We start from the raw sequence: 13,120 nt of genomic DNA on the forward strand, positions 1-13,120 counted from the left end.
TTTTAAGATGGCACAACTAAACCGTCTTAGTTTGTGATAACTCTTTGGACCACTGTATCAATGCAACATCATTCAGGTAGACGGGGAGGGAACAAAGCACAAGAGAATAAAATAATATAATTCAGAATATAGTATGTCATAAGAAATGTCCCCCCTCCCAAAAAAAAAGTCATTAAAAAGTCTATTGTAAATAGTATAGTATATAATATAGAAAAGTAATGCACACCAAGGGCTGTCGTGAGGTGCTGATCACTGGAAGTAGACTTGAAAGTAAGAAAAAAGCATAAGTATGAAATATTTAAAAAAAATCATACTATAGCAGCCATAAAAACGTCTATAGTATATATACCACAGAGTAACATGTGCCACTATAAAATCAACTGCTTCTCTATGTGAATCTGGGAAAGAAGGTACAGTAAGTGGTGACTTGGAACGTAACCTTACCTTAGCAACCTAGTTTCATTGAACATGTTGCACAAATCATGCCAGTCAAACATGTACCTATCTGCAAAGGTTCAGCAAACTAGAGACAGCATATTTAGTAACAGACTGTCTTTTTCCGTGACGGTTTCTTTGTCCTTCAGAGGTGCTAGGGTCAACGCACTCTGATTAGTGTGTTAAAGATAAGGATACTTCTCTGTATTATAATCAACAGAGTGCTTAGGTGATCCTCTTCCTTTGTCATTCAAGGAAGACAATTCCGCTGGAAGCAACTGCTTTTTGGCACCTTCTGTGCGCTTGTTTCCCCTGTGTGGAATCTCCCGCACCTTGTGGCATAGATCCCTTCTGGCTTCCCTTCCACCTTTAGGGTGGTTCTCGTGGTTAGCAGCACTTGGACCTCTCCATCTATGTAAGAAATAAAGAGACACAAACAAAATCTTTCCCCTTTAAGTATAAATAGCCTCATTTCCAGGATTCTAGGGTTAGCACATAGTCATTCATGGATTTCTCTATCCATATCAGGGTAGCTCTGTGAGGTGTCAGCGATGTGGATATGTGTGGTGTATGGTGTGTGTGTGTGTGTGTGTGTGTGTGTGTGTGTGTGTGTGTGTTTCACCACCAAACACAACATCTGTTACAGCCGTGAATTGCATTTGTTTGTGAATTGAAAAGTATAGTACATCAATAGCACATTTTTTGTATGCATACTGACTTTTTTCAGTATATCTCATTTGCAATATATATCGCAAACACTTAACTCCTACCTGCACGTAATTAGTGCACATTAGAGAATTAAGTTCATGCCTTTCAAATGTAATGACCCAAGCTTTCTGCTACACATTTTTAGTCTCCAAGCAAAGCATTACTTAAATTATGTAGGCTAATTTAAGTAATTCTCTCAGGGTCCATCTGAGAAAAAAGTCCTCCCAGAATGCAGTGCTCCCTGTGCAGTAAACTTACTTTCACATGTACAATCAGTGATGTTCCCCTTTTAACCTCACAGATTCTTCAGTTCAGCGTAGTGACAGAACATGTTCTATGCTGAATTATACAGATGTATAAAATTTCCATTTGAAATAAGGATGAAGACATAAAGCGATCATGCTATGAAAGTGATCCATTTTAAATTCGGCACAACAATAAGAAAATACATATGTCAGACTCTGAAAAAAGAATACTCTCCTTAAAACTTTAAAGATACAAGTAATAATGGTTTTAAAATGGTTGAATCTGTCAGCCAATAATGGTTAAGTTAAACACTGGGCGGTCCTGTCTTGGCATCCGCTTCTTCAGAAAGAGAGCAATATTACTTTTCTTACCACTTCATATTTGCATGATCATACTACAGATACAGTAGTATTATTATTATTATTATTATTATTATTATACAACATTTTAATAGATGAGTATGCCCAAAATGAGTCTACAATAACTTATTGTTGAAGAAACTGCTTTATTTATAAGTCTTAGCACATAAGTGGATTGCGGGTTTTAGGGGGTAATGGGTCATGGACGGGTGAACACTGTTCCTGCCCATACTAACAGGATTTGGATGGTTAGTGAGAATGGAATTAGCTAATCAAGAAGAACATGTCCTCATCCAATCACCGTCTTATGTTCTGTCTAATGGGATCCAATTGAAGGGTAGCCCAATTTGTCTGGGGTGATTCCAGGACAATTATAAGCTTAAGCCAGATCGAGAACTCAAAGAATCTATTTTAAAGCATCTCATCAGGAAACCCAAACATTCAAGCTATGTTGGGAGTTGATACGTTTGAAAGCAGCAAACTGATTTTAGTAGTAGAAAAGTAAAATGTTAGTGGAATAAGTTCCTTTAAACGGTAAAATAAACAGTCTGATCTTGAATTAAACTAAAGGTAACCCCTAAATGTTGTTGATGCTCAACAACATTAATTGCATCTTTCTGCATGTATATCATGTATATCCATGTGAAACAGGAACATACGTTACAACATAAGGGACAACAAAGCGTATCTATCTATCCTAACTTTAAATTGATTAATTCTGAAATTAATTATCAAGTTGGTGAACTGCTGATTTAAGTCATATTGTATTCATATTTTATCAACCTGTCCTTTATTCTTCAAAAGCAATGTGAAAATGAGGCATTACATTAACTGAATTCAGGGTTCTGTAGTGTATAACAAGGCTATGTGCATAGAGAAAGCTATGACAGTCCAAGTCAATTGAAATGTATTGCCATTATACTTGTGTACAACAAAACATCAGCTGTGTCCCAGTTCCATACTACAAATGAGTTCTGTGCTTTTAATAGACACTATTATGCCTCACAATGCAACACACAAAGGAAATGGAGGAGCTGCTCACTGCTGCAAAAAATTTTAACTCCAGAAAACACTTGGAAAACCAAGTTGTGGCTGTAGTCTGAACAATGTCCATTGGTACATTATTGCATAATTGCTATTATGGAACTAGGACACAGCAATAGTCTTGTCATTCAAAGATAGTGAAATATAAAGTATTTGTTGTTGTGTGATATGAATATCTAAACTATGAATATTGCTTCTGAAAATGTAATAAACATAGTATTACATACAGTATAAATAATAATACAAATAAAGCAATTTAAATAATTGCTTTATTAGGTGTCTGGAATATTGCTATATTTTTTCAAATTTCGATAATGTAATTTCAGAGCTGCTCAAAATAACCTGATGTGTCTGAAAAAAATTAGTCTGTGTAAAATAAAAAATCTTTTGTGATACAATTTTGATTGGTTCTTACAGGTAAGAATACAGGGGCGTGGTTATAAACTTAATTCACAGAGGGGAGAAGTTAAGCATACAATCTTGTATTACAGTGCAACAATACAAAAACATACTGAACCTCCCACAGTCCCTCCGTCCCCGCCCCCTCCTCTTCTTACCTCCCCCCCCAGATTTGTTAAAGTGCTTCAGAATGTCTTGGAATGAGACTTATCGATGCAAAAACATCATCCAGAGTGTGAACACCATTATTATTCCACCGGGTGAATGATATTGGACATCCTCCCGAATGACCAATAGTACCATTGGAAGTTTGGGAGTACCAGTCCACCTTTACATTTTGTTCTCTGGAGGGTTACAAGTTTAAGTCTATGTTTGTTTATTTTTTTCCCCCCCATATACCTTTGGTGGCTGCAGAATGTATTTCCTTCCAAAAACCACTGGGTGGTGCCAGAGAAATTTGTGGCGTATTCAGTTATTCATTTTAAGAACTGAAATAAGGTAGGTGAATGGAATGAGAGGTGATAGGTGCTCCACCTTTGTAGGTCAGTCTTTACCTCTGCAAGCATTTTCTTGTAGTTAATTGACACAGTGCTTGTAAATGGCGGGTGAATGGAAACCCCCAAATATTTAAGGTTCTGAACAGGGGCGATTCTAGGATCAGACCTTTAGGAGGGGCTCAGCCCTTAATTAGAATGTGACACGTTGCCTTGCAAAACTGTTAACCCCCTCCACCCCCTGCTAAATCAGTAATTTCATTAGCTGATAATCTCTGAGCTACCTACTGAACAACAACAGCAGCTAACATTTTTTGACACTATTAACACTATGATGGAACTAAACCTGACACTTTATAAGTCATAGTAATAATGACCAATTTGACACAAAGTTCTAACAGCTTACGTATTACGCATTTTAGTTGCTTACGTTTCAATGTGGGTTCTAATCTGAGCCATGAAATGACCAACTTCTTCTCTGGGGAGTCGGACTACCAACGTTAAACTTCACAACCACACTCCTGCTCTCCCTCTGACAGATCAGATAGAGCCTCAGCCAAAGGCGGGAGTCTGGCACAACCACCTCCGATTGGCCGACACTACATTTCTGTTAACCCTTTCCTTGACTGGGTTACAGGTGCATAGCATCGGCGACAGACACACAGGATATTAAACCTGTTTCAAGCCCTTTGAACCTGTAATTGTTTGTCCTGTGTCACTAACAGACAACTTCGCAAACTCTAACTTGAAGCACTAAAATTGGTATAAAAAAAATATTATCATAAATTTTAGGGGGGCTGAGATGAAATTTAGCCCCCCTAAAAAGGGTCTAAAATCACCAATGGTTCTGAACCATTGGAATGTTTCATGGGGTAGCTGAATGCCTGGCAGAAGTATTAAGAGGCAATAGTGCAGATTTTCCCCAGTTCATTTTGTATCCAGAGATCTGGCTGAAATTGTTAAAAATATGTAGGAGATGATGAAGAGACTGAGGGACATGTGGTACATATATGGGACGCATACAGTATGTGGTGTTTAGTATTGTGAACAATAATAGGGTCATGATTAGACGACTGTTTTTTGTGCACCAATCAACTACTTCCACAAGAAATCAGGCATAAATACATAACATTCATTCACATATCCATTACTATTGATAGAGCTTAAACTTCAATACAACCCCCTCCCTTTCATGTGGAAGTTGTTGCCTCACCTCCTACAAAAGATGGCTTCTCAGGATGTAACACCATTTGCCTGAGGATGGTCAAGTAGCGAAACATTGCCCATGATGACAATATATATATATATATATATATATTTCACTGAAAATGCGCAAAGTACCATAAATACAAAAGATAAAAATAATACACCTTAAAGTGATAAGGTTTGCAATTCAGAGGTCAAATAACCTAAAAATATTAAAATACCAAAATGTATAAAGAATTACCAAAAAGAATACCATAAACTAAAAACAAAATGAACCTTAAAGAAGGTTAAATACAGTGTTTAGATACAGGGCATTGCCACAAGCACATTATTTAGGGACGTGGGGTTCTGTTTGTATGTCCGATTTTCTCTCCAGCGTCTCTATTTGAAAGCCCCTCCGTGTTTTTCTCTAAACTGAATCAGAAGGGTTTAGGGGGGTTGATGGGATTAGTGTAAGCCATTAGGAGTAGTTAATGGTCTTTCCTGGTGTTGGTAAGTAACACTGACTAACTGACCAAGGGGCAACAGACAGCTGACACTAGCTCACAGGTAGGCAGTGCTGAACTGAAGTCAGTGTTCAGGGTCTGCTGAGGGATGACAAAACAGGATTCATTCTCCTATTATTGTGGCTGATATTTAAATATAGTAAAAGGACATATTTTTAAGTCTTTATCTTCTAACTTTGCTGGCTGATAAACAGGCTGAAGGAGCTGGATGTTATTCACCGGAAAATAACCCTCAAACATCAGGAAGTCGAGATTTTACATTCACTTCGCTTCATCACACAGGTAAGAAACATATTTAGAATATATATGCATTTCATTTGGCAACAATTAACAGATAACAACTATGACTAAACAGGTAAAATGGCTTGCTTAAATTAAACTAGATTACTTCCTACCTTCTTTCATATGCTTAGAAGGTTGTTTGGTCTTTGTAAATTTAAGGGGTGCTCTAAAAAATAATATCTATTGTCTTTCAAGCAAGGACATCTGATATTAGGGGTGTGCAAAAAAATTGATTCACATTCGTATGGCGATTCAAGCTCTACCGATTCAAATCGATTCATAGTTCCAAAAATCGTCGTTTTTGAATCGAAAATCGATTTTTGAATCGAATCTTGAGCCTAAAAATCGATATCGAATCGAATCGTGACATTTTCTGAATCGTGCACTCCTATCTGATATATATATATTTTCCCTCCGGTATTATGTTCAACAATTTACAGTATCCATTCATGACTATTTACATTGTTATTGTTACTGTTTTAAGGCCGGAAACAACACATATTTTCATTATCAATTAATCAGTTATCTGCCAAATTATCTATTAAATTGTGAAAATCAGAGATTTCCAGAGCCTAAGAAGTCTTTAAATATCTCGGCTTGTCAAACCAACAGCTGCAGCTTTAAATTGAGGTGTAAAACTCATCTGTTGGCATTTTGTTGTGTGTTAAATAGGAATTAATCTGTTAACTTCTGATACCCGAGAACCATTAAGAAAGGAAAAAGGCATCAATATATCTCAAGGCGTTCTTAAGTATTAGAATTGAATTGGTGTGTGATGAAGCGTGTTTTGTCTTGAAGGCGAGTACTCTCAGATGACACAGCGAGCTGTCTCTGATGCCTCATTCACGTCGTTTGCACTTCTAACAAACAGCTCCTTTACAAACAGCTCCTTTATGAGATTAAGAGATTTCTGTGGCACGCTGACATGGATGAAATTTAGAGAACATAGGATAGGTAACCTCCAGCTAATCTTGTGAGAAATGAGGGATAAGGCTATTGGATTGCTGAGGCCTTAAGATCTGGGCTCTTACACAAACAGCAGGATGGAGGAGTAACTCACAAACAGGAAAGAGATACACCACCTTTATGGAAGTCCTGTTCTCTGTGTTTGACTTGTATACAGTAAGACTTCCCAAGTCAAACATTAGCTAGAGTGATACACAACACAGTAAATGCATAGTGTAGCCTCTCCTCTCTCTAGTTTATATTCAACACAGATAAACTTCATATCACAGTGCTCACTAACAGTATTACTAATCATGTGACCTTGGAACGGATTGATCCTAAATTAAGTAAATGGATTAGCACGCTGGGTTCCTCTATTGGATTACAGTCTGTAATGAAATCTAATTCGTCATTCGTACTGCATGTGTTTTGCAAAGCAAATTGCATGATAAGTATATTATATGTTACAATTTGTAGTCATACAAATGTTTATGTATTGGCATTCTTAAAATAAATAAAAAATAAATTAATAAATAAAAAAAGATGCAAGATTTTTGTGTCGATAATTCTGTGAATGTTCACTGATTCGTGCCGTTTGTGTCTTGACTATAAGGGTGATCCCTAAGCAAAAACAGTCTGAACCTGCTGATGTTTGGCTGCTCGGTTAAGTTTCTCCTGAACAAGAAAAGCTCCATCTTGCCAGTGAACTGAGCCACACATTACTTCAGACCAGTGTAACCAGTGGGCCTTCAACCTGCCTCATTTATGCCAGGAGCAAACCCACTGATTCAAGTTCCTCAAGCTCCAAAACACACTCCACAGTCTGGTATGACCAATTACACTCTTTTACATGAAAACAACTTATCACTGTCGTATCGTCTGCTGTTTTGTTTAAGTTGCAACATGTCTCTGTTAAAACTGAATTTTTGCCCAAAAGAGGGTTTTTTTTTTCCCCCTCTTGAGCAGAGGTTATCAAACTGTGAGGGAGAGACGTGAGGCTCAGGCAAAGACGCTATGTGAAATGGCACTCCTTCTCCGAGTCATAACTCAAATCTGAACACACAGACATAATACACATATTTTTAGATTGAGTGTGACTTACAATAAACGTCCATAAATTTGCTTAGAATTCATAGGGTCTGTATTTCAATCAGGAGAGACTTCATTAGTAAATATGAACAAATTTATTGTATCGACAAACATGAAATGTGAATTATATAATCTCTGGAGATTGAACTCCATCCAAACCATAGGCTATGTTATAAAGGGTACATGAACCCAAACATATCCCCCGATGGAGTCCAGACACTGGTGGTGGTGATGTAGCGTACAGGAACCAATCAAGAGCCAAGCACTGACGATACCCGAAGAAGTGGGCGAGACGTCCGGTGGTTGAAGGGGAGGCGGCGGGATGCTCTCTATTCATGAAACGACAACTGACAACCGCAGAGGAGAGAGCAGATTTAAAAACAGGATATCATGCTGTGATAGGCTTGTGACAAATGCCCGACTCTGATTGGTTTAACTAACGACACAGCTTGATATCACAGCTGAATCTGATTGACTACTGACAAGTGACACGTCAAGAAACAGCTGATCAACTAGGTGTGATGAAAAAGGAATATGAAGTCTTCCTTTAAGAACTTACGCTGAGCTACATTCTGTATTCTAGTTGTCTGTACATCCTAGATTACAGTGCAAACAGGAGCAGCTACTAGCTCAGCATACTTTTAATGGTGCCATTTAGGTACCACTTTCTGAATATAGGCAAGAAAGAAAGTGGGGGCTCAAGTTGTAGCCCACAGCTAACTGAATACTGAATCCAGTGTCAGACTTTGAAAACGCCTGCTCAAGAGTAAACCATTCTGCCTGCTCAGGAACTGAAAACAAACAACTTTTTTTTTTTATCTCAGCAGTCCGCTTCATATGTGCACAGCCTGGTTCATCAACATCTTCACATGCATCAGCACACTCACCAGCATGACTTCACACCCATCCTGCACCAATCCGTGACCATCCAACCTGCTCCAATGGGAACTCAGGACAGTAGTGTAAGGAGATGTTTCACTAATGTTTACATTGACTTAGCAGTGATTTTATTCACAACTTTACCAATTTCCATCTGAAGCCCTTTCTGACCTGAATGTTATTTCGGCCATTTTGTCCTAATTGCTACCAAGAATAATTTCAAGTCGTTACCTTTCACCTCTTGCTACAGTTCAACACGCACCCTCCCAGATCAACAACGAGGCCCTCTTTTGCTCCGGTGACACAGAAGCCCTACAGATCAACGGTGAGTCCAGCATGCATCACTCCAAACTGACATGTCAATACAGCTTAATAAAACTACTGTCTTACTTCTGTTTTCCTTTTTTTTTTTTATTAAACAAAATTTAGTGAATCACCTCTGACAGTTTGTTGCCAAATGTTTTGACATTTTATTTCAGAAACGAGGGAGATGGGGCGCAGTGCATGTCTCCATTGCATGGAAGATTTATTACCACAAACAACATAAGGTGATGCATCAAAATTTTAGTCACATAAACTGAAAGATTCAGAGTATTTCGCCTTCTTTTCAAATTGAGGCATTTTGTGTCTGACATTAAAATCAGTTTAACTGCATTTGGGGATTCATTTAGTTATCTAAAAAGAAGCCGTAATGTGAAAAATATGTTTAAATTATGATTGCATTTTTTATTTGTTTTAATTTGTCCTATTAATAACTACAAACGGTTTAGACATGTCTATATAAGGTCTTTCAGTTGACAGGCAACATTTACAAACAAAATTTTAAGGAGCTTAACATAGGAAAAATATTATTGTACATTTTTTGAGTTCAAAATTCCAGAAAACTCTGGTATCTTTTAGTTAAGACATATTGTCATGGTGACTTGTATACTTTTGTATCTGATTCCAAAACTAATTTTGTGCTTTACAAACTGTATTTAACAGAAAATGCAGCAAAAAACCAACAGTCTCCATCGAGAACTGACACCTGAGTATCTGGCCACCAGTCTACCTGACACAGAACCACACAAGGAATCAGGCCAGCCCTCCAGCACACACCTAAATATAGGTGAGTGTAAAGCAAACAATATATGAAACACCTTTAGCAACAGTAAAATATGCGTCATATTATTAAAGCTGATCTGCTTCTCATTTTTTAAGACTCTCAATGTGGACACTGTGCATGCACTGCAGTCAGGAGTGAAACAGAAAAAACAGCAGAAAACATAAGCCACTTCGACAGACGTTATCCCTCTGACCTCTCCACATCTTCACCAGTGTCTTTCCACAGCCGTGCAACCAAAAGGGAGAAACTGGAACAGCGCCCGAACCTGCACTGGAAAGAGAAACTTGATAAAAAGAAGAAACACGGCAGCCAACAAGTTGAAACAACAAAGGATTTACCTCTTAAAGACAAATCTCGGGATCGAACGGCGACTCTTGAACTTGACGGCAGACGCAGCGGCTCCCTTGACAGGAAAAGGCAGCCAGAGAGTGACAGCTCCATTAAAGTGAAGAGGGTGAAGCAGAAAATTGTAGAGGACCAGTTTGATTCTTCGAAGACTTTGCACACTGATCCATCTCCATTCAGTACAACTCACACACTTCCATCTTTACACACCATGCCAGTGCAACACATACACATAAGTGATTTATCCGTCTTGCATCCTAACAGCAGTAGATGTAATGTTACCAGAACTCCCCAGGGACTCATCTCTTATCCAGGAGATAAAATGCATCCCTACCAAACCGCTTCATGGGAGCCAATGTGGGACGCTCACAAGAGAATGGATCTCCACTCTAGACAAAACGCCCTAACAGACCATTCTTTGAATACCTGCAAAGCGGTCAGGATACCTCATGTAGCACAGAGGCAAAAAGAGGCTTTTCAAGGTTTCTTTACACCACCTTTTTACTACCCTTATGCTTTGAGACCGCAGAAGGCAATTTACCTTAGAGGGAGGGAATTTCTACACTCACGCCACGAGAACTATCACCTCCACCATCCTGGCTATCTGGCAACATCCTACATGTGGCCCTGAGTCTCCAGTAGGGATGCAATGATTACAGATTTTGTTGGTATGATTATAGTCTGAAAAATAATCACTGTTTCACGATTATTATGCATTAATTAATTTCACTGCTAATGTATAAAATTACATGAACATTCTCAGGGTGGCCATCCAGCTCACCCAGTAGAGTGTGCGCCCCATGTAGGCTGAGGCCTTGGAAGCGGCCCCAGTTTGAATCCGACCTGCGGCCCTTTGCTGCATGTCGTCCCTCCTCTCTCTCCCTTTTCCTGTCTTCAAGCTATCCTGTAGATTAAAGGCCATAAAAAGCCCAAACAATAACCTTTTTACATGAACACTCTAGATTTTAATGTGTTATTTATTGCTGCCTTTTGACAGAAACAGAAATAACACAGTAACAGTTTTGAATGTTTTGAAAATGATTATATGATCAATCATCAACCTTTTTATTTAAATTCATCTGAAAAGAATAGACCAGAGGTGAATCAGTCACACCACAAACAAAGGCCACGTTGGCAACAACAGTGCGGTCCTTTTGGCCCTCAAAATGTAGAAACGGCCCTGCTAGCTGGTGTTTGTAAAAGAGCTGCTAGACAAGATGCACCTGTCACAGGGAGATTCGCAGCATGTTGCCAAGGAATAAATGCGATGGAGAGATCTCTTTGCAGTCTTATGTCCAGGGTTCAAAATTAGCACCATTTACCAGCCAAATGCTGGTAAAATATGCAAGTAGCTGGTAGATATGCTTCAGTCACCAGCCAAAAAAACAATGGTAATCTATTAAAGTGGCTGGTGGACGAAAAAGTTAATTTTGAACCCTGCGATAGGGGATAAAGAGGAGTAGCTAAGTAAGTAACGTTAAGTGGTAACGTCAGTGACATGTTTGAGCTGTTAGAGTGTTGCCTCTTAACGTAACGTTTTCATCAGTACACTCACTGTAAATGCAAACGTCGGCTCCTGACTCGTTAGCTGTTAACTGTAACGTTACCGTTAACATTAGCGACTTTGAGTCCATCAAAAGTGCTATACAAATTCAATTTATTATTATTATTTATATATTTAACAGGCCAACGTTAACTAACTGGTGGTAACGTTAACAAGGTAACAAATTAACAACGTTAACAAACAATAAAGTCGCTAGCAAGCTTACCAACTTGGGTTGAATTCCCCGTTGCAGCTGCAGCTGTCCTGAAGTCAGGGGCTGGCTCTGCTCTGTGTTTTCCTGGTGTTTGCTAACTTTATTTAACGTTAAAAAATTGCAGCAGTAAGTTATCCTTCCACGGGGAGTTGTATATCACTCTGACAGTCAATACTCGCGGTGACCGGACCGTGTGCGCAAAAGTGAACGTTTATGTTGTCAAGGAGGTTTAATAAGAACTGCACACACTGCTACACATAACCATAGACAGTAAAAGAAAAAGAAAAAAAACATGAAACACAAAATATGCAGCCAGTCAACACTCGGTGTAGCGGAGCGTTTACGATTAACCGTAATGTTTTAAAGCGCGGTTAATAGTGAAATCGGTCTGTTTGACAGATAAGGAGATCAGCTATTCCCATTGCTTTAATTCAATAGAACTCCCAGATATGAAAAAAACAGCGAAAGTGGGAAGCTTTTGATTATGTCTCCAGTATTAACAAACGATACTCTTTGCACTAGAATTGCTTTAATTAGGCAACTAAGATTCATACTAAAGCATGGTGGTCTTAAAAATTGACATTGATGTTTTTTTGCAACTGTATAGCCATACTTACACTGTAATAATTTCCTCATTAAATTATTATTTTTTTTTAAATTAAATATGTGGTTGCTTTTTTTTAATTGGTCAGGTGATATCAATGCTCATGTTTGGAGGAAGAAAAAGTAAAAAAAAAATTAAATGTAGCTGGTTGATTGTTGATGGGGTCAACCTTACACATCACCATCTTAGCTTAGCACATTAGCATGCTAAAATTAGCTAATTGACAGTAAACGCAAAGCGCAGCTGAAGCTGATGGGAATGTCGTTAGCTTTGCAAGTATTTGGTCATAAACGAATGTATTGGACAAATTAAATTTTTTATCTGATGATGGTGCTAGATGAAAAGTCAGGACAGCCTATATCAAATGTGGAAGTGCTGAATCGACTGACCGATCAACATTGCCATCCCAACAGAAAGTGTGACTAAGAAAATAAAAGAAAACAAACAAGAAAAGCTTACGTTTGTATCAAAAATGTATTGTAACAATAAAATTAAGCGTCATTCCAAGGCTACGCTAAAAAATAATGTCTGTCAGGCAACATCATGGAAATATCACGGACAATGAAACGTGGTGTGTAAAGAACAACTTTTCATAGAACTAGCTTCGTAGTGCTTTCAACTCATCTCATTCATGTAAGCTTTGTCAGATAATTAATATTAATTAATAATAATATAATTAATTAATATACATTAACAGGATTAACAGGCAATCCCATA

At 38.2% G+C, this 13,120-nt stretch overlaps 1 protein-coding gene and 1 long non-coding RNA gene across 5 annotated transcripts; one reads left to right on the plus strand and one right to left on the minus strand.

Annotated features, from left to right (window-relative positions):
- The first annotated feature begins 5,408 nt into the window (after positions 1-5,408).
- On the plus strand, positions 5,409-10,704 carry LOC116047567. Of its 4 annotated transcripts, none has more exons than XM_036001463.1 (7): positions 5,409-5,679; positions 7,238-7,450; positions 8,538-8,675; positions 8,843-8,917; positions 9,072-9,140; positions 9,577-9,700; positions 9,793-10,704. In XM_036001463.1, the coding sequence occupies exons 3-7, from the start codon at positions 8,583-8,585 to the stop codon at positions 10,671-10,673; spliced, it is 1,242 nt and encodes a 413-aa protein (XP_035857356.1). In that variant the 5' UTR covers positions 5,409-5,679; positions 7,238-7,450; positions 8,538-8,582; the 3' UTR covers positions 10,674-10,704. The 4 variants fall into 4 exon arrangements, with proteins under 4 accessions (XP_035857356.1, XP_035857358.1, XP_035857359.1 ...); XM_036001465.1 differs by having other exon boundaries at positions 8,541-8,675; XM_036001464.1 differs by lacking the exon at positions 5,409-5,679 and adding an exon at positions 5,736-5,752.
- On the minus strand, positions 9,791-13,052 carry LOC118495091. Its single transcript, XR_004897415.1, has 3 exons — positions 11,812-13,052; positions 10,036-10,100; positions 9,791-9,967 (listed from the first exon to the last, which is right to left on the minus strand). It is a non-coding gene; the product is annotated as an uncharacterized LOC118495091 (long non-coding RNA).
- Positions 13,053-13,120: the final 68 nt, after the last annotated feature.

The sequence above is a fragment of the Sander lucioperca genome, chromosome 5, assembly GCF_008315115.2.
Source record: "Sander lucioperca isolate FBNREF2018 chromosome 5, SLUC_FBN_1.2, whole genome shotgun sequence".
NCBI lineage: Eukaryota > Metazoa > Chordata > Actinopteri > Perciformes > Percidae > Sander > Sander lucioperca.